This window comes from Daldinia vernicosa, assembly GCF_022497035.1.
Source record: "Daldinia vernicosa strain CBS 139.73 unplaced genomic scaffold F5Y00scaffold_10, whole genome shotgun sequence".
Taxonomy (NCBI): Eukaryota; Fungi; Ascomycota; class Sordariomycetes; order Xylariales; family Hypoxylaceae; genus Daldinia; species Daldinia vernicosa.
Window position 1 is genome coordinate 770,337 of NW_025953926.1, and position 19,747 is coordinate 790,083.

General features: G+C 49.2%; 6 protein-coding genes across 6 annotated transcripts; 2 read left to right on the plus strand and 4 right to left on the minus strand.

Annotated features, from left to right (window-relative positions):
- Positions 1-412: 412 nt before the first annotated feature.
- On the minus strand, positions 413-3,718 carry F5Y00DRAFT_230220 (chromatin assembly factor 1 subunit A-domain-containing protein). The gene is made up of 3 exons (XM_048006877.1): positions 2,889-3,718; positions 1,411-2,829; positions 413-1,359 (listed from the first exon to the last, which is right to left on the minus strand). The coding sequence occupies exons 1-3, from the start codon at positions 3,064-3,066 to the stop codon at positions 938-940; spliced, it is 2,019 nt and encodes a 672-aa protein (XP_047867532.1). The 5' UTR covers positions 3,067-3,718; the 3' UTR covers positions 413-937.
- An 862-nt stretch (positions 3,719-4,580) lies between these two features.
- Positions 4,581-5,754, plus strand: F5Y00DRAFT_230222 (uncharacterized protein). Its single transcript, XM_048006878.1, has 2 exons — positions 4,581-5,004; positions 5,084-5,754. Exons 1-2 carry the CDS (start codon positions 4,904-4,906, stop codon positions 5,430-5,432), a joined length of 450 nt encoding a protein of 149 aa, XP_047867533.1. The 5' UTR covers positions 4,581-4,903; the 3' UTR covers positions 5,433-5,754.
- Positions 5,755-6,109: 355 nt separating this feature from the next.
- F5Y00DRAFT_251749 (glycoside hydrolase family 3 protein) lies at positions 6,110-8,990 on the minus strand (the record flags this gene model as incomplete). Its single annotated transcript, XM_048009856.1, has 4 exons — positions 6,110-8,005; positions 8,063-8,151; positions 8,207-8,635; positions 8,759-8,990. The coding sequence occupies 4 exons, from the start codon at positions 8,988-8,990 to the stop codon at positions 6,110-6,112; spliced, it is 2,646 nt and encodes an 881-aa protein (XP_047867534.1).
- Positions 8,991-12,291: 3,301 nt separating this feature from the next.
- F5Y00DRAFT_13640 (alpha/beta-hydrolase) lies at positions 12,292-14,107 on the plus strand. Its single transcript, XM_048004296.1, has 4 exons — positions 12,292-12,786; positions 12,840-13,002; positions 13,092-13,196; positions 13,262-14,107. The coding sequence occupies exons 1-4, from the start codon at positions 12,693-12,695 to the stop codon at positions 13,926-13,928; spliced, it is 1,029 nt and encodes a 342-aa protein (XP_047867535.1). The 5' UTR covers positions 12,292-12,692; the 3' UTR covers positions 13,929-14,107.
- On the minus strand, positions 14,108-16,057 carry F5Y00DRAFT_13636 (FAD/NAD(P)-binding domain-containing protein). The gene has a single exon (XM_048004295.1). It carries the CDS (start codon positions 15,859-15,861, stop codon positions 14,287-14,289), a length of 1,575 nt encoding a protein of 524 aa, XP_047867536.1. The 5' UTR covers positions 15,862-16,057; the 3' UTR covers positions 14,108-14,286.
- A 215-nt stretch (positions 16,058-16,272) lies between these two features.
- F5Y00DRAFT_230248 (RNI-like protein) lies at positions 16,273-19,277 on the minus strand. The gene is made up of 3 exons (XM_048006879.1): positions 18,797-19,277; positions 16,970-18,728; positions 16,273-16,820 (listed from the first exon to the last, which is right to left on the minus strand). Coding segments are annotated over exons 1-3 (1,848 nt in total). The 5' UTR covers positions 18,799-19,277; the 3' UTR covers positions 16,273-16,733.
- Positions 19,278-19,747: the final 470 nt, after the last annotated feature.

Here is a 19,747-nt window from a genome sequence, read left to right on the forward strand (position 1 = left end):
CCCTTAGTTATGTTCGTTATTATACGCGAACTTGGCCTACCGTCTTCGAAGATGGCTCGGCAAATTACCTATACTATGGTACGGGGTTCTTAAATATTCAAGGATTCCCGTATATCACGCTATAATGCAGCTCATGAATCACGAGGGTTTTTTTTTTTTTTTCTTTTTTTTTTTTTTTTTTTTTTTTTTGAATGTGAGGCAACTACTCTAGCGTTTACCTAATCGTCATATTCAACTTCCTATAGGTTTAGGTAAATAAGGATATAACCTAGTTAGTCCCCTTTACCAGAACCTCATACACTTGTCCAAGCCTCTATTACGGACTTTCAAAACCTGGGGCAAGATATTATAAGCAAAGCAACTCAATTAGAAGCCTACCTAAGCACTATAATGATTGTCCTATCAAGCAACTGCAACTGCAAAGTCGATTCAACAAGTTCTATCAAGAATCAAGGCACAAAGACATAAGAAAGAATAACAACAATTAATCATCATAATCGCAATGGCAACTAATCACAAACATCACGTCACGTCACCGAAGAGAAAAAAAGAAATACACTGAAATCGAAATCAGTTCGTTCCATGTCATTAATTTTGACCTTGTCCTGTGAACTCAAAAACCAGCCGTCCGTCCGTCCAGAATCCCCCCTTACCAAACCGGATCTCGCAAAGATCCCCGCCGACGAGATTTTGCAATCTCAAACACAAAATGTACAGTAGATGTGGGCTTTTCCTTCCGTGTTGCAAGAAAAGTAAAGCTTGTATGGTGTGTCCGCCATTGCTTCTGGTAGTGCAATGTAATGCAATACAGTAGTACCTCCCCCTTACCTAGGCCATGCATAAACCCCTGAACAGAAGAGGAATCTTCTCCCACGCATTGGTATCATAACGCCACTCCTCTCAATGTGAATGTGCTGTGCAGAACTCAAAAACAAAATCACAAGGCATATGCTGGTAGAAGTGCCCATTGCTTGACGTTCTTCTTCGCGCCCGGGACACTAACACGGTGGGCGACTTTGTCCAACGTCACTTTCACTTGTGTCTTCGTACAGCTGGGGAACTTCTTCGCCAACATCTCTATAATCGTTCCCTTGGTAAATTCTTTGAGCTCATCGCTGATGATAGCTTGCCTGAACTCATCAAAGACGTCCTTCGGAACTATGTTCTGGTTTTCTAATGCCTGGAGAGAACTGCCCGTACTCGAAGCAAGCGCCGAAGCGCCTGTGGGTACGTCAGGCGGAGGCATAGATGTAGGAGGAGCAGGTGTAGATGTAACTGCGCTCTTCGTTGTGGCTCTCTTCGCAGGAGCTGGCCAGTAGGAAGTTGAGAAGGGATCAATTCCTGAGTGGTCGAGTGTATCTGTAACTTTGTTAGTCCAAGATATCAAATCGTTAATTTGACAGAACTCACCTAGGAGGAACTCGAGTTGATACTTATACGTGGTAGGACAAGGGCCGAGTCTCGTCTCGTCCTCAAAACAAATACCAGTACTGACCGGCTCCTTTTCACCAAGGAAAGTTGGTCGGGCCGTAGTAGGTTGATCCTCAGAATCGTCGAGGAAGTCCTCCATTTCTCCATCGCCATCATGAGAATCGTCATCGTCATCTTCATCGTCTAGGTCTTCACCGTCGTCTTCCACCCATTCTGCCTCAGAATCATAGTCGTAATTCAGTGGGAGGGCTTTCCCGACGGGTCTACGGGATATGAAGCGGAGTTTCGTGGCCTCGATAGGCGTAGTGACGGTTCCGAAATACGGTGGTCTGACGTCTTCGTAGAACGACAGGTATTTCGTTGTGATAGCGTTGAGTCGTTCTTGAGCATTTTCAGCTAGTTTTTTGGTCTGCGACTCTGTTTTTGTACCCGCCTGCTCAGCCTCGCTGTGCAAACTTTCCATGATGCTCTTCACGCTCGGCGGGATGATACCACGCTTTCGCGTGAATGCTAAGTTGAAGGTTTCCGTTGGGTTGAACGGCTTAGGGTTGAATTCGCCTCGCTCGCCACGAATGTACTGGTCCAGAATTCTAGATTTGATATCTTTGGTCTCGTCGTCCATTTCAAACGGCTGTGGAGCTAGCATGACGTCGGGCTTAACGAAGAAGGGCTGGAATAATCGGTCGTACGCCGACTTCTCCGACTTAGATTTAGCTTTCGGCGAGCTGTCGGCGGCATCGGATTCCACAGAAGGCTTCGCGGTTTGCTCGGCAGCCTTCTTCGTCTTCGGGGGCGCATTGGCAGCTCGCTGGACGAAACCCGCCAGCATGCTTTGCTGTCGCTCTTTTGCTTCTTCCTTTTTGCGCTTGGCGGCTTCCTTAGCAGCATCTCTTTTCTCCTTCTCAGCTATCTTCGCTGCTTTAGCTGCCTCGTCGGCAGCCTTCTTCTTAGCCTTTTCAGCCGCCTCGGCTTCCTTCTTCTGGCGTTTCTCAGCTGCTTCGGCTTCTTTTTTGGCCTTCTCGGCTGCCTTCGCCTCTTTTGCTTGACGCTTCTCCTCGGCCTCCTTTTCTTTCTTAGCTTTCTCAGCACCTTTAGCCTCTTCCTTCTCTAGCCTTTCTGTCGCCTTGACCCCTAATTTCTGCCGCTTAGTGGCGTTGAGCTTCTCCTCGATGGTTGACGGCTTTCGCTTAGCTCCTTGGGCTTTTTGGGCTGTAGGCGCGGAAAGAAGATCCGATTGTGTGGGCTGAGAAGCTGTGCTTCCCGATGCCGAGGGAGATGATAGAGGTGTCTTATTCGGCGAGAGTGATTTTCTCATTGCTGGACTGGACCCGGCTTCAGTTAAAGCCGCGGGGCTGCTTCCTGGGGTCGCATCCATTGTCGCCATCAATGTAGGCAACTCTATAACATAGGCATTAGCCACTATGGCTGCCGGGTACAGCATAAAAGACAATACTTACGCGGAGGGTTGATAGCAGGGACGGACATTTCAGCAGATTTCAGCTTTCCTAGGTTCTCTGAATGAGAAGGATCTCCAATGGCAAGCTGGCTAGGAGTGTCAACAAAGTCCTCGTGTGTTCTTTTCCTCGGTGTTGTTGGTGACTCCTGAATATTTGGGGATATCGAAAATAGAGGCATTGAGGTAATTAATTAAGGGCGGGCTCTCCCTAGCACATTACAGGTTAAGGGCAATAGGCAATAAACTAGCAGTCAATCTAAGATCAGGTTGATTATAGAATGAAGACTGGAGAAGTTTAGATCCAATAAAGAATCGCAGGCAAATGTAGACAGTCAAACTCAGCAAGTCTCTTTTGGAGACAGGAATATGCGGTAGTATGAGGCTTCACCACATTGTCTTGGTTAGAAGTCAATTGGTGAAGGAGTGGTTGAGTTGAGCGATTGTCCAGGATTAGCTGGTGGATCAACGCGTTCAAACGCGAAAACCAGGGTTGCTAAGGAAGGAAACGCGTCGAGACTGGCAAATTGAATTACTCCATCAAGGCTAGCGTTTATATAGTGTGGAGTAAATGCCATGTTAGCGCGTTCGACTTGGACCGTGCCTTTTATCGGATATGGATGTGGACCGTGCTCTCTGTCGTACCTTCTTGAAAGAATAGCGTATATACCAAATATCGCCGACATGAGGCAGACGCAGTAGGTTGGGTACCTTGTACAAGTGTCTATTCTGGCCAGATCTGTAAAGATCGGTAGGTGTACCTGAGAAGGTGCGATGTAGTCTATGCAATTTGATTGACCCAAGAATCATGGTAGGTACTTTCAGAGCTTAGAAAAATGTTGCAATTTCAAAGTACCTTCTTAATGTATCGCACTTTCTACCTACACGTAATTGAGCATGCGTGCACAGACCCTTTCGCATTCTAAGTGGTGGGGTAGTAGCGGCTGAAAGATACTGTTTGCTAATTGGATCGTTGTTTCCTGATTGGCCTCTTTCTTCCCTTGCCCTGGAATTCTGCCGCACTTGCTTTGTTTGCTTTGTTTCTGCCCCACTCACCGCCCTCAGAAATGGGTATAAATAACTGGCCACCCTCCCCGAATCTTAGAATTCTTTTCCTTTTCTTCTTCATACTTACCTTGTTCCAAGAACCTTCGCTCAAGCATGAGGGTTCTTAAGGGGAGACGCCTGCATTGCACAGCGCGGAGCTGACCCCCTTCTATTATCCCTCGTGGATCGTAGGGAGCGGAATTTTTGCTTTTCACACATCTTTTCATTATGACCGGTGCCTTGAGCAGCGGCATGAGGAAGAGGAATCGTTGGACGTGTAATATCGATCTCAGCCTATTTTGAGTCATCTTGTAAACAGTGCTGGCAGTTGGTCATTGATTTTTTAAACATAAAATTTCGAATGAAGACTTGTTGCATTCGGTGCATTTTTTCCTGATGTATATCAGCCATCCATCTTATGCTTCGCGTCTTATAGTATCCGACAAACGTGTAATGTCCTTACATAGGTACCACCTATCTAGCAATATGTAACGTTTAGCTAGCATGCTTCTACGTAGTAACTAGCATATATCATCATGAAGACGACTATGTAATGTGCATATTCGATCCATCTCCAATCCATACTTCCTCAAATCGCAAGTCTGCCCTTGTATGCTGCGATATTGTTTCTTATCGATAAGGCGACAGCTGACTACGGGTTCTGACGGGCCGATCCATAAATCTACTCAATTAATCTTTCTATCCGAATTTTCGACATCGCGAGAAGCCTCACTAAACCCCGCGAGAGCGAACGACCACAACCGCCTTCTATCCGCCGAAACGCCAATTGCCACCAGCCCAAAACCAGAGTAGGGCCAATCGGGCAGGGGATCTATGCTTGGGGAAGGCAGATAGGAAGAAGAAGCATGAAGATACATTGAACCTTAGCACGCCTCGGAATACACATACACATCTCTCGTCGCTAGCAAATCAAATCAAATCCGCCTCGATCATCTGTCCTCCTCCCACGCAATGCGGTCTTTCGCTCTAGCCGCTCTGCCACGAGCTCGCGGCGCCGGTAAACATGCTTTAACTTCAACAACCGCATCCATACAATCGCTAGCTACACGAAGGTCCGTACAACAATCCACCAGTCCCAACATATATTTATATATTTATCTATTTTCCCTCTTTCTCTCTAACCCTCCGTAGACAATTCTCCTCCCTCCCCACGCTGCGCCCCACGCTCCGCGCGTCCCCCGGATCCATCTTCCGGTCTCCCACCTCCACCTCCAACAGCCTCCTCCAATCCTTCGCTCCCCAACCCAGCGCCGGAGCGGGAGCAGCAACAGCAGACCTCGTACCCAAGACCTCCCTAACCGCGCACCCGTCGCTCTCCGGCGCAGCCCAGGTCCGTTTCGGCCCGCGGCCGACGATGGCGCGGACCAGTCGCTTGGTGCGCAAGCGGCGTCACGGGTTCCTGAGCCGCGTGCGCTCGCACAACGGGCGCAAGACGCTGCAGCGGCGCAAGGAGAAGAAGAGGTCTATGCTGTCGAACTAGGGTCGTCTGTGCTATGCATGGCTCCTTGTGCCGCGCCTCGCTAAGGTCTGGGGTCTATACGCTGTATCCGGACACGCGGGAGACGACGCACGGGATGAAATGACGAGCTTCTATGAGGAATTCGTGACGGGGATGCTGGCTAAATCACGAGTGGGAACTGGTTCGAGGCCCTCATTGAGGACGGTGTAGTAGAGGAGAGAGCGTGGGATGTACTATATACTACATATAGAACTGTATATTCTAAGAACTATCTCCAAACCAGGGACCCCAAGATTCAACCGGTCAAAGTAGTCTTTAACCTAGTATATAAGTTTGTTTGTTGAGTACTTCGTAGTCACCCTCTTCCCAGATCCATTATCAGAGGCATGCTACTTTAACCTCCAATCCCAAATTTATAATAGCTTTCAAGAGAATAAGTGATATATCTCTAACATACGAAAGTCTAGTCTCACGAGAAAGCTCAGACTGATAGCTTCAAAGGGTCATTTAGGCGTATACGACCCATTCATTCATAACGATACTAGAAAACGCGTAGTTACAGAGCCTTATAGCTCTATTAATACCCCGTCCATCTCCCACCCATCTCCCCACCAATCCACCATTCCCATTCCCATTCCCATCCCCAAACTCATATCCACCATCACCGTCTCATTCCCCAGCCGCAAATCTCCCGCCCCCTAAACGGGACTCTCAGCGCCCGTCTCGCACTCCAAGCTATCCGAGTAGCACACCACCGGCAAAGCATCGCTCGCCTCGCCGACCCAGATCTTGAACCTCCCATCCGGCTTCGGCACAACCCAGTTCTGCCGCCCCGTGTCCCAGACGCTTAGGTCCCTGCGCGAGAGGCTCAGGGACAGGGTCTCGCTGTGCCCGGGCGCGAGCGCGGCTCCCGTCTTCGCGAAGTCGCGCAGCTGGATGACGGGCGTGTCGACGCCCGCGTCCGAGGGGAACTGCACGTATGCCTGCGCGACGGCTTTTCCGGCCGTCGTGCCCTCCTTTGCGGTATTCGTCACCGTCACCTGGATCGTGTACGCGACGTCCCAGAGGGCGGGATTTCCGCCGCTGGGGCCGCCTGCGGGCGGAACGTCTTCCTTCTGCACGCCTGAATAGCCCTCTGGGTACGAGTACTTCTCGTCGCCGGCTACGCCGATTTTATATGCGGCATCAGCGTCACCCTTAGATAGCCACGGGTAGAGGTACCGCCAGATGCGGTCAAGGCCGTCTGGGAAGTACGCTTCGGACGCAGCGGGGATGGTAGTGTTTAGGCTAGCAAGAAGAGATGTGGGTTTGGCGGGCCGAGCTGGTGGTACTTCGGACAGCTCTGTCACGCGGGTGATGGTAGCGTTGGAGAAACTGAAAGACGCATAGCTTAGGCCGTGACCAAAGGCAAAGCGCGGCTTGATGTTCTGCTTGTTTAGATACCGGTAGTCGATGTAGAGGCCTTCCGAGTAAGTATCCTGCGTCTGACTGAGAGGCGTAGCTACTAGGTCGAGGCTATCAGGGTAGTCGTCCTCGGAGACGGGAATGCTGTACGGTAGGTGTCCGCTGGGTGATGCCTCGCCATATATGATCTCGGTTAATGAGTCGCCTGCTTCCTGCCCGGGAAGATGGGCAATGAGGACAGCTTTAACAGAAGGAAGATCAATCCAAGGTTCCACAACGATAGGACCAACAGTGTGGACAACGACGACAACATTGCTGTACTTCGCGGCTGCTTTCTGAACAAGCTCGTCACCATTGTGCCAAGCTTTCAAACCGGACGCATCGCGGTCGCCATGGTTGCCTTCGACAGTATATGAATTTTCCCCGGAATCAGATGTGAGGAACACAACGGCAACATCGTCTTCAGTCGGCGCTGGGACGGACGGGAAGCTATCTGTAGCGTAGTATGTCACGTTGGTTGCTTTTCGCTTGAACGAACTGATCGGGTCATCTATGTAAGGGTAGTTCGCGGATCCTGAACCCCATCCCATACCGAGCAAGCCTCGGTTGCAGCTCTTGTCTGTGCACGAGTTGATACCTTTGGGATCAGCCTGAGCGTCGGTGCCAAATACGAAGAGGGGCGCCGAAGTTGATAGCGGAAGAAAGCTGCCGTTATTCTTCAGTAGCGTAATCGCCTCCTGGGCCACTTGTTTAGCAACGACTTTGTGATCGGCTTGGACATTGACGTATTCGTTGACGACACCGACCGGAGAGAAGAGTGCACCTGGATAAAGTGGTCCTTCGCGATCCGCCGTATTCGAAGAAAAGTTGGGAGGAGGATAGTCCTTATCCTGGCCAAGCTGATACCACGTAGCGACGACACGTGTAGCCATGTCGTTTAGTCGGTCAACAGGTACGGAACCATTTAATACTGATCGTGTAAGCTCGTACATCCAATTCGAATAGCCATCGAGCGGTATGTTGTTGCCAACTGTATCTCCAGGCATGGACATGTCGAGGCCGGCGAGAGCAGACGCCACGCCTGAAATCTGCGCAAGCCAATCGGTCATGACAAAGCCTTGGAAGCCAAGTTCATCTTTCAAGAGGCCATTCAGAATATAGCTGTTCTGAGAGGCAGCAGATCCATTGATCTACAGCTTAATTAATAAGACCCGCCCAGATCAAAGTACAATCGTAAGCTAACGTACCGCATTATAAGAGGCCATTATTGAGCCGACTCCAGCCTTCACGCCATCCGCGAACGGCCAGAGGTATAGCTCGTGCATCGCTCGGTCATCTACGACCCAATCAGTCTCGTAAACTAGCAATATTTTTTTTCCATATACACCTACCGATATTCGAGCTGTATGCTTGCTGTACTGGGTTGTACATGCGGTAAAGCTCCTGCTCATATCCGACCAAATGCTTCAGTGTGGCGATGACTCCTTGATCTTGCACGCCTTTGATCGTCTGGGCTGCGGAAATACCTTGAAGTACGGGGTCGGATCCGAAGCCCTCCCAGTTTCGGCCACCTCTCGGCTTCCTTCCTAGGGGTCCAACATTTGGTCCCAAGTAGAAGTTGGCTCCCTTACCTCTGAATTCCTCACCGATGGCGACACCTCTTTCATATATCAGATCCTTGTTAAACGTTGCCCCGGTAGTGATGCCGGCAGGAAAAGCAGTGATGTTGTCTGTTGTGCGCACGCCCAGGGGACCATCTTGTAAGCATAGCTCCGGAAACCCCAACCGTGGTACACTGCCAGTATTTCCAACACAGCGACCTAAAGTCGTACGTTAGTATTTAAAACGTTACTTGGGGTAGTTCTGATTAGTTATCGTACCCTAATCTACAGTCAGCAAGAAGCTCTCGTATAAGTCGTGCATATAATCTACCATCCAAAGACCAGTACCAGCGGTTAGGTTAACTTTCTCGGCCAGTGTCATTTGCGACACCAGCTTGATTGCTTTTTCGTAGCTCTCGGACCAGTCATCGGCCCAACCGCCGTAAGGGGTCGGGTAATACGGGGCGGCGACGAAGCCCTCCGGGACGGGATCCCGGGGGAGTAATACGGAGGCTGACGCCGTGCTCGCGAGCAAACATAACGAAAGGCTACGGAGTCCTGAAGGGCACCCCATATTGAAGATTACCATTATTATAATAATTATGCTAAAAAGAGGATAGGGTAATACGGGCTTCCCTAGGTAATTAAGCGTATATATTCGCAGCACTTTAAAAGTGCATCGCGGACTCGTGAACACGCGAGCTGTGTGGCTGGACAGGAAGGCAACACCATTGTCACACTCGTGATTGGCGATTGCCTTAGATAAATATATGAATGACAGGCAGGATGATCCAGGTACGGGGCACGGGAAGCTTGCATTTTCGACGGTCGAAGCCGCTCAGCCAGCTTGTCTAGCTTGCCTATCTTGCACAAAACATGGTTCTGCTTGCTGTACGAGGCATGCAGGTCGCTCTTCGGGTTCGATACGAGCGGTGCTCTCCTTCCTATTCATTACTATGCCGAACCAAGATCTTGGGTGATGCCGGCATATCCAGCATACCCAGCACATGGTTACTCGGCATTGAGCTCGAAAAGTGGATCAGGTCAAGGAATAATCTCCGTATTTCGCTTTGCTTACGGGCTTTGAGATTTGGATCACCAGCTTGGTAGGTAAGTGCTAGGCCAAGACATGTTCGCGAAAGCTTCTTCGGTCCATCGACCCGGACGACTCGATAATGACAGCCGGTTTATTCAAAGGCAAAGGCCTACATAGGCAGGTAGTCAGGTTGTGTAGCATGCAAAGACGTGGTACGCGACTTTGTCACCCGCATACGACGACTCAAATAGCGGTCACCTCCCAGGTCCACCGGTACCAGCACCGACGAAGTAGAGAGGCTTGACAGACACGGCATCGCATTCCGGCAGCCATCATTTAGCATCTGACCTTGTCGGGCGGGCTGGTGACGTGTTGCGAAGCTGCAAGATTAGAGCGACATGGGCCACTGCAGCATAGGTGCTACACAACATCGGGGAAGCAATCTCGATGTAGATTTCAGCTTCCGATGCTATACTCAAAGTGGCTATAAAATAGTAAGTATGTTCCTGGAATATCTCCACGATCTAGGTACGATTATCGTATTTCGTATTCCACATTGATTATGATCAATTTTAGGGGAGATTCTTGGACTAGATATGCGTTTGCATGCCGAGGATGTGACACTGCATAGCAAACTGAGAAACCAGGGAATCGGGTGACGGCATAGGCGGAGAAATCCTATAGGTTAGAAGTGATAGTTTAATTAGGGAACTCCATTATTCCTTCAATCCTTCCCGGACTTTTAAAAGTTGGTGCTATCTCTAGTGTATCTCGAAATCTTCGCAACCATACCTTTTTAAGAGCCTTCAATCGTCTTTTACCGGGCGAACGCGTAAGGAGCAATATAACTTACCTGATATGCTACATTCGATTAGAACCGAGTTGATTAAGTTATAATAACAACTGAATTATGAATATGTATAAGTTAGTAACTGCGCTTATCAACTAATACGTTAGGTAGTTAATCTTAATATGTAGTGTTGGGAGTGCAGCTGTGCGCTAGCTGCGCGCCGGCTACGTGCTAGTCATGTAGTACCTTACGTAACCTATATGTGAACATATATAGGCGTCGTCTCCTTAGAACTTAGACTTTCATATCATCGTTAATCTACTCTATCTCTCTCACTGCCATTGCGCACCCATCTCTGACCTTAGAAGTTCTAACGTTAGACCTTGTCCACCGACAGCTAAAATGTTTATACGATCCTTATCTATGTAGGACATAATGATAAGCACTACCTATACTGAAATTACTATACCTATAAGATTGTCGTTATTGTTATTATGCGTTTTATAGCAATCCTTGTGCTTAAAATATTGGTGCTATTGTTGGGATCACAGTCACCACAGTCACATGACTGGGGTGACTATCACAATATGTGTAGTATAAGAAGGTTGTATTGTCCAAGTTACTAGGAGGGATGATCCAACTTAATATATGTGGTGTACACACGTGACAGTGACACTGGGGTCAGACTCACACACACGCGCATACCCACCCACATAAATGTAAATAGAGATCCCTCCCACTTTCATAGATCTTCCCAATCAATCAACCAATCAGTACCAATCGTTTTCAGTCATTTCATACTCTCTATTTCCTTACGTAATACGTGTATACACATCTGGACCTTGTCACTCCAACAGCTATGTATTAGGGAGGACTATCTTCGCGCCTTGCAAGTCTTTCTCAAAGTCTTGATTTGTTAATAAGAGGTAGAGTATAAACCTATCTCGCCGGCAATTGAGGACATAATATCGTCTGTCAAGTTACCCTCCCGCGTCCCTATTAAAGGCCCACTACCTACCTAATATGTTGTCTCGACTCTCTTTGACTCATAATATCTCATTACTCATTTCTCTTCTTCCTTTGAGTAAGTTCCGAGTTAATAATGTTGAAATCTTAACCTGAGGCATTTGAATAATCCTGTACCTAGCGACCGGGTAAACGACTAGATTACGTATGTTGGAACGTGTGCTGCTAGAGTTGCATACTAACCAAAGCGAAATACTATTTTGGAGGTTTTAAAGATTTTAGACAATGAACCAAGCTCAAAGTATATAGAGAGGTATGCGCGGTCTTCGCAAACTCAGCCACGTTCAAGGAGATTGGTCGAGACGGTTTCAATAATAAGGTGTTTCAATAATAAGGTTCGTTGCATCATGTCTTTAAGGGGCTTTTAGTAAGGCAAGCCACGATATAAGGTTCATCCAATCAAGTGCCAAGCATGTGTCTGCATGGGTCCGCATAGGCGATTATCCTTGCACGTGTCACAAACCTTAAGCACCTACCCAGAATGTACATAGCTTCACGTGGGCAAAGTTGATCTATTTGCGTCTGTTTGTGTTGGGGAGCGATTAGCGAGGACGTAAGAACCTTAATAGGATTTAAGCTATATGTAGATTTAAATCTTATAATCCTTCTTTGATACCCCATAGCCCCTTTAATGTCTCATTATTCAATGTCCTATTCCAGACTAAAGATCTTGTCAGTGTCACCATGTTTCTACTACACGACTGAACCGTTGGGATGGCTGACTACAGTGTATTCCCCGAGATAGACGCCATATGCGAGCGCTGAGCTTCTATGTATGTCTTGTAGATATTCTCACTTCGGGATCAAGCAGCGAATAAGAAGGTTAGAAGCATTCCGATTCGGGTTATTAATCGGTCGCTCCATGGATGCTCTAGCGACCAATCAATATCCTTCACCGCCGCGGGCCCCCAAGCTTCCCTAACCACCACCTCAAACAATGCCTAGAAGGTCCTGCGTATAGGGGCCGTTTTCCGATTTCTAACCCTTCGGACTACCCAGCGCTGACTCACCTGTTACTCTAAAACATGGGGAACCTGGAAGGCTACCGCGTACATACTTGCGTTGCTACCCATGCACGGTACCCGTGCTAGACTTGGTATGGCTAGGATTGTGGCTCAGGAAAGCGTTTCTAAACAGTTGAAACCTCCAGATCGGAAAAGAGTTTCTTCATGTTTTAAACTCGGGCTGTTAGGGCCGACTTAGCCAAATCGAAACACGGATTCTCCATGTCTCCATGTCTGTACAGAGTAACCTACCTACATAGGTAGGTATATAAGATCAATATGGGAGAGAGATCGGCGTGTCTCGAAACCACACGCTGACATATATTCTCTCTCCCTTACCATAATAATAATGATAATAAGTACAAGACATCCACACGGAATACACAAGTTTCTTCTCATATTCTCTAATCCTATCCCAAGATGAAGCGGTTTAGTTGCGTCCTAGCCTCTGCCTTTGCCTTGCTTGCTACTGCGAGCCCGGTTCCTGCTACTCACCTTGAGATTAGCAATGGCAGTATGTCTCTTAAAGATTTTCCCAAGTGGAAGGTTATGTTAATAGATAAACAGGTTCGGTTACCGCGGGCGACATTTCGACCTTCAAAATATTCGCTCAGTATTCCGCAGCAGCCTATTGCAACAGTAAGGTAAAGCTGAATTCCACTGTCACTTGCGCCAATGACGCCTGTCCGGATGTCACTTCTTCTGGTGCTAAGGTGGTAGCGACCTTCTCGTAAGTCACTGACTATCATGGCTATTACTTCAAATCATAGGCGTGAAAGGGATATGAAGAAATAACATATCTGGCTAACACTTTATAAGTGGACACCTCACTGATATCCAAGGCTTTGTCTCGACGGATGATACCAATAAGCTGATCGTGGCGTCCGTAAGGGGATCTAATTCGATTCGTAATTTCATTGCCGAGTAAGTTTATCGTCTACGATACTTTAGTGTATATATCACGAAGGATGTGTCTAACATTGATATAGTCTCGTTTTTATACCGTTGCCCTGTGACCTCGTGGACGGCTGCTTAATCCACAGTGGCTTTTTCTTGTCGTACAAAGAGATAGAAGACAAAATGCTGGACGGTGTAATGGCAGCTGTACTAGCCAATCCTTCTTACAAGGTCGTCTTCACGGGACACTCATTGGGTGCAGCTGTCGCCACAATCGCTGCCGCCTATGCCCGAGATATGGGCTATAAACTCGACCTCTACACCTACGGTAGCCCGCGCGTAGGCAACCAGGCCTTTGTCAACTTCGTTACAGCCCAGCCGGGCGGTGAGTTCCGCGTGACGCATCTAGACGACCCGGTCCCACGTGTACCTCCCATCTTCGTCGATTACCGACACACTAGCCCGGAGTACTGGTTATCCGACGAGCACGGCAATAGCACTCTATACGCACCCTCGGATATCAAGATATGCGAGGGTTTCGCGAACACCGATTGTAACGGCGGTACCGACGGACTGGACATTCCTGCCCATTTACTCTACTTCAGGCACATCAGCGCATGCGGTCTAGGCGGTATCGTTCTCGAGGGCGCTCTCGAGGGGAGAGGTAGCCGGAGAGACGTCTCGGACGAGGAAATACTTGCGAAACTCAACGACTGGACGGCGAAGGACCGCGAGATCGCGGCGACGCTGACGCAGTAAATTCTTTTTTTTTCGCCCAGGGCTTAGTCCCATCCTCCGGTAGGATATTTTGGTTTTGGATATGAAGCAGCGCGACGCTGTATTCTGTGGGATTCATTTACACGGAGATGGCGTAATTGGTCATATTTAAGGATTTAAGATCTATCTGGGATTTTAGACGGGTCTGAAGTGTGTGTTGTACTGTACATTATCGTATACCCTGTATATAACGTTTCTTTGAGCGTAGATTTTATATCCATCTAGTTTAATTAGGTATCTATATTGGTATATAGCCCCGTGATACTCCTTCTCTTAACTATGGTCTATATCATCTAGCCATCTCAAAGCTTGCTAGCCGAAGAACGATATATGCATACGATTACCCAGCAACATCCAAATGAGGATCCTTCCCCTCCACATCCTCCGCCTTCTTCACCTCTACCTCCTCAGGCACATACCGAAATCCTAGCTCCTCCAATGTCTTGGCCTTCTTCCCCATCTTCTCGAACCGCATCTTCGCCTCGGCGTAAATGCCTCTTTGCCAGAGCATCTCGGCGTCCCAATGCGGCGGCTCCTTCCCCTTTTTCTTCTTCCCCAAATCCGAACTTTCTTTCTCCAACCATTCGTGCAACTCGTTAATGTACCGCCCGTCCCCGCCCTTGGGGAAGACGTGGTACTTCCCCTCGCTGGTCCCCTCGCCGTCTTCGCGCGCCCATTGCTCGAGGACGGAGACGGGGGGGAGGGGCAGCGTGTTCGACCATAGACGTGCTAGGACGGCGCCTTGGGACTCGGTGAGCGGGAAGGGGATTACTTTTATGGGGAGCCCGGGGAAGGCGAGGGTCGGGTGCGTGATGTGTAGGAAGTGTTTGGCGAGGCCGTGGACTTGGCGGCCGTTGGTGACGAGGGGGATGTTGGGGAGGAAGGGGAAGGTGTAGAGGTATCCCGTGCAGAAGAGTATGGCGTCGATATCTGTTTCGATTCTTGTTTCTCCCGTCTCTTTGTTCTTCTTTTCAGCGCTATCGTCCTCATCCCCGTCAAGGGGGAAGAACTCAACACCCCTCTCCTCGATCAAAAATCTCTTGATCTGCCCGACCTGCACGGGGTTTCCAATATGTTCGAGAGTCTCGGGGGGCGCAGCCGTCTGCGCCGAGAGGATTAAGGGCGTCTTGCACACGCGCTGGATTTGCGCCGCGATGTCCAGCCCCGAGGCGCCGGTTCCCACGACAACGACTTTCTTCCCGCGGAACGGCTCCGCGTTGCGGTATAGCTTCGAGTGCGATATAACCCCCGGGTGCTCGGCGTGGAAAGCAGCAATACCCTCGACAGAGTCCGGGATATACGGTGTCGAGTAGTGCCCCGACGCCACGACCACCGCATCGTACGTCTCCGTGGTTTCTTCCCCGGTAAGTAAATCCGTAGTCCTCACATCCCACTGCTCCCGCTCCCTCGGCTGGCCCTCGACACTCCGTAGCGAAACATTAGTGACCTGCGTAGAGAACTTAATCAAATGCCGCACGTCCTTCGCGTACTCAACCAAGTACGCCTGTACATCCCCCCTAGTCGGAAAGATGTCGCAGCCCTCGGGAAACGCCAAGTCCGAGTACTTCATCAGGGTGTGCGGGATATTCGTGTGCAAGTCATCGTACATCGGAGACGGAAACAGCGGCACCCTCTCCTTTCCCTGGGGGACATAAACCGGCGGATCCGGCCTCCTAGGATGCGCATCGGTCTGCGGCACAGGCAGCGCCTCAGCGGGCCGCGGCACGGGGCTATAATTCCACACGCCGCCTACCTCAGCCTGCTGCTCGAAGACGTCGATGCGCGGGAACGCGCCCTCTTGCGCGAGTAGATATTTCGCAGCCGCTAAGCCGCTGGGCCCGGCGCCGATGACGGCGATCTTCTTTACGTCGAACGGAGCGGCGGGCGTGGCCGCGGAGAGGGATGATGAGCCCATCGCTCGGGACGGCTGCGGAGTCGGAGCGGGGCGTCCGGGATGGCGTGCGGAGAAAAATGGATATGGGTATGAGAATAGTAGGGTGTTTTTAAAGTAACGGCTTGGCTGTGCTATTGGGGAAAGCCTCCACGGATATGGTAAATAGCAGGGTTGAAAACTATAGTACAAGGGAAAATGTGTACTAACACGACGAGGCATAGGCGATATATAAATCGAAGAAAATATTTCAAAGTAATCGAATGATTATCAGGTGGATCACACTTATGAGCGAGCAAAGTCGATGGCGCAATTCTAAGCTACGGTTATCTACGGCGTGACTCTCCGGCGCCACAACACTACACTTCGCATATCAACTTATATATACCTAAGGTACCTTAGGTAGGCAGTAATTATAGGGAATCATTCGCATTGCTAAGCTAGCATATCGTGCTCCAAGGTATCTAAGTTAATAACTCAACTGGCCGACTACCTGGATATGTACACGTTTGTTGTGAGCCATGTAAAGCACGCGGAGATTATTGACTCGCAATGAAGGATTATTATCGTCGACACCTTTTTGGTGGCATCATATGTGACATGCTCGTTGATTGACGACGGCAGTGTCCCGCAAGAAAAATCACAAGAATATCAGCAAAGCAAAGCAATTTCCTACCGTAAACACTTTAGGCTGGCTATGCACCATAATTGATCGGATAGAATGACTTGTTTTCAACGCCTATGCTTCACGTAAATGTCGTCGTAAAAACCAGTACCAGGGCCAAATGCCTCCAACACCAAACGCCAAATGCTTAGAGCCGTGCCCTGCATTACGCCTGGTATCTTTAATATGCGTTCAAGTCGGGTATCTTAAAAGGAGGATAAACACATCCGATTCAATCTTCGGTACCTTCGATGATCATCCCTATTGCGTTCGGGACACCGACTAAGATTTTGCCTCTAGGGACTCGCACGTCCTTCACCTATACACGCCACATTGTTAGTTACATCTGGTGTCAAGTGTCGCATAAGCGTGATAGTAGTATGGGGGGAGGGGGGGATCAAATAGAGGCTGGGACGTGACACTCATCCACTCATTCTATCAACATGGACGGGAAAATAATGGACTTACCTTCATGCATCCAAAGACATTCAGTCTCTTTAGACTGGGACAGCTTTTGAAGATCAGCCCAACGATCAGATCTGTCACCTCCTCGCAGAAACTGATCTCCAGATCTAAAAGATCAGGATAGACCTTTCCAACAGCGAACACATCTTCAAACGCCTCACCGGATATGTGTCTGCATCCGTGGATGTTGAGCTTTTTCAAGAGCTTGCCCGAATGCTTCATCAAGGCTCGGAAACCGCCCGAGCAGAAGCCAACCATATGCTGGTTTATTCTGGGGTTTCCTGCGTCGATATGACGGCATAGTTCTAGGTCCACGAATAGGAGGGGTCTGTTCTTCCAATCTTTGAAGAGCCTAACAAAGCCTGCATCGGTCATGACCTCACTATTTGTGATGCGAAGCTTAACTAGTCGAGCGCAGTGTTCATGGATTGCATCAAGCAGGCGATCGTCAACAGCAGGGACATCTCTGATAGAGAGGGTACGCAACTGGCTCCCTATCTTCTCTACAACATTGACATAAGGCATCGTCTGGGTCTGACTGACAAGACGCAGACCTAAGTGCTCGAGCTTATGAAGCTGTGCAATATGTTCTATTCCTTCGTCGGTGACTGCTTGGTTGTGGCATATTTTCAACCGGGTTAGAGATGGGCAGTACTTGCGTAGAGACTCTACAGTGCTGTTACCGAAATGACGATCTGTGAAATAGACTTGGAGACTTTGAAGGCTTTGTCCCTTCGCCTTTAGGTATTTATCCCAGCTTTCATTGCTGAGTAGGTTCGCGCCAGATATGTAGAAGGCATCCAGAGCGAAATGTCTTCCGATCAAGTACTCCATGACGTCATCTTTGAATTGGATCGCGTTGCGCAATTTGAGGGTCTTAAGATTGGAGCAGATTTGGAAAATTCGGGTGTAGTCATCCGAGCCTAGGCGACCTCCATCATAAATCATGATATCCTGAATTTGGGGCTGGAGGAATAGATCTAGGGTCTTAGGGCTCATAAGACGGCGCTTAGACAGCTGTCTGGATATGCGATCAATAGCAGGTAGAGGTAGATCACCGAGATCGTCAGCAAGGTGAATGTTGTTAGCTAGGGTCTCGACGCAGAGGGTCATCAAGGTCTTGACTCCGATTTGGCCATCCAGTATAAGGCTCTGAATCTTTCTTCGTTCACGTCTAGTAGGAACCGCGGTCGCTTTCTGCTTGCCTTTCTTAGAAGCGCTCTTAGCAGCATTCTCTTCTTTGGTTAGCTTGATGCTACACTGGGCACAAAGCAGGCCTCCCTCCGGACCGGCACGTGAATACGTGGTTACCGTGAATCGCTTGCCGCACTGCTCACAGTTCTCAAGCTGGCCGGGCACGGGAGCTGCGCTTCTATCAAGTACCTCGTCGTCGGATTCGTTGTCAGGGGCATTTCGGCGCGACTTGCGTTGTTTGGATGGCTTGGAGTTCTTGATTTTCTCAAGCGCCGCAACTGCCTGCTTCCGCTTTCGGGTCGTTGCTTGACGGGTGTTTGCAGCCACTGAAGAGTCGGCGTCGTCCTCACCATCTTCTACGGTTTCTGCGGCTTCTGCGGCCCCTGCGGATTCTGTAGTTTCTACATCCTGTGTTGTTGATGTGGATGCGACGGCTTGGTCTGAGGCAGCAGTAGCAGCAGCAGACCTAAGGCGAGCCTCGTGATTAGCGCGGATTTGCCTGGCCGAAATATTCTGGGAAGCCAGATAATCTGTGAGGGCAGATCGAGGCCCCCGAATGTTTCGCTGCCTGGGTTGAATTGTTAGTTTTGCTTGTGGCTCTTATGGCTAGTTAGACAATCTGAAGTCACAGCTTACATCTTATCAACTTGGGAGATGCTCTGAAAGGGCTCTGAAAGGACTCCAAAAGGAATCCGAAAGGAATCCGAAAGGACTCCGATTAAGGCCTTATTAAGATCTATAGGTAATGCTTGATGCGAAGCGACCGTGAATTAGACGAAACGATGGTGTGAATCCGGAGTTAGGCTGAGCCTCGTCTAAGGAATGTGCGATGGAATAGCACGGGCGGCAAAAGTGAATGTGAATGTGAAAGTGAATGTAGTACCTAATTATTAAGATCTCCCTAATGACCTAGAAAGGGAAAAACCTGAGTAAGTACGTAGGTGCCGGAAACTACGGATCTTCTCAGCCCCCTATTCAGGTTTACCAGTCAGCCAGTTTTGATTATGTGCTGGGGTCTGGTAGAAAAGAAAAAAAGAAAGTGTATTGACTCATTGAACAAATAAGATAGCTTGATAGAGCAAAGAATTAACACACGGTTGACGCCGCCTACTGCAGCTAACGGCGCGTTAAGTGGTTCCGTTTCAGGCAGCGATCTTATCAGTTTAATTGCTTTTTAGCGTACCTGAGGGGCAGTGGCGGGCCCTTCTTTCCCGCTAGAGTCGGAGAACCGGCGTACCTGCAGGGGCTTTAAGTGCCAGCTTTGTACTCCTATTGGCCAGCCCATCCAAAGACCCTCCCTTAGTTCCTTCCCCCGGGGCGATCAAGTCACGAGTTTGCGTGTATTGGTCGCGCCGGTAACTTACTAAGACCCACTTCCTTCTTTTCCTTCTATCCTTCCCCACCAAAATCTTTATGCGCCTTTCTCTCCGGTCTGGAATCTTTCTCATCTTCCCATCATCAATGATCAACAACCCAACCCGATCTGGCGCTACTCTTTAGCGCTCTGAGATCTGCCATTGTTGCTCGGGGCCTGTGATACAATCTTTGCAAGCAACCCCTAGTGAAATATCCACCGGGTTTCTTCGT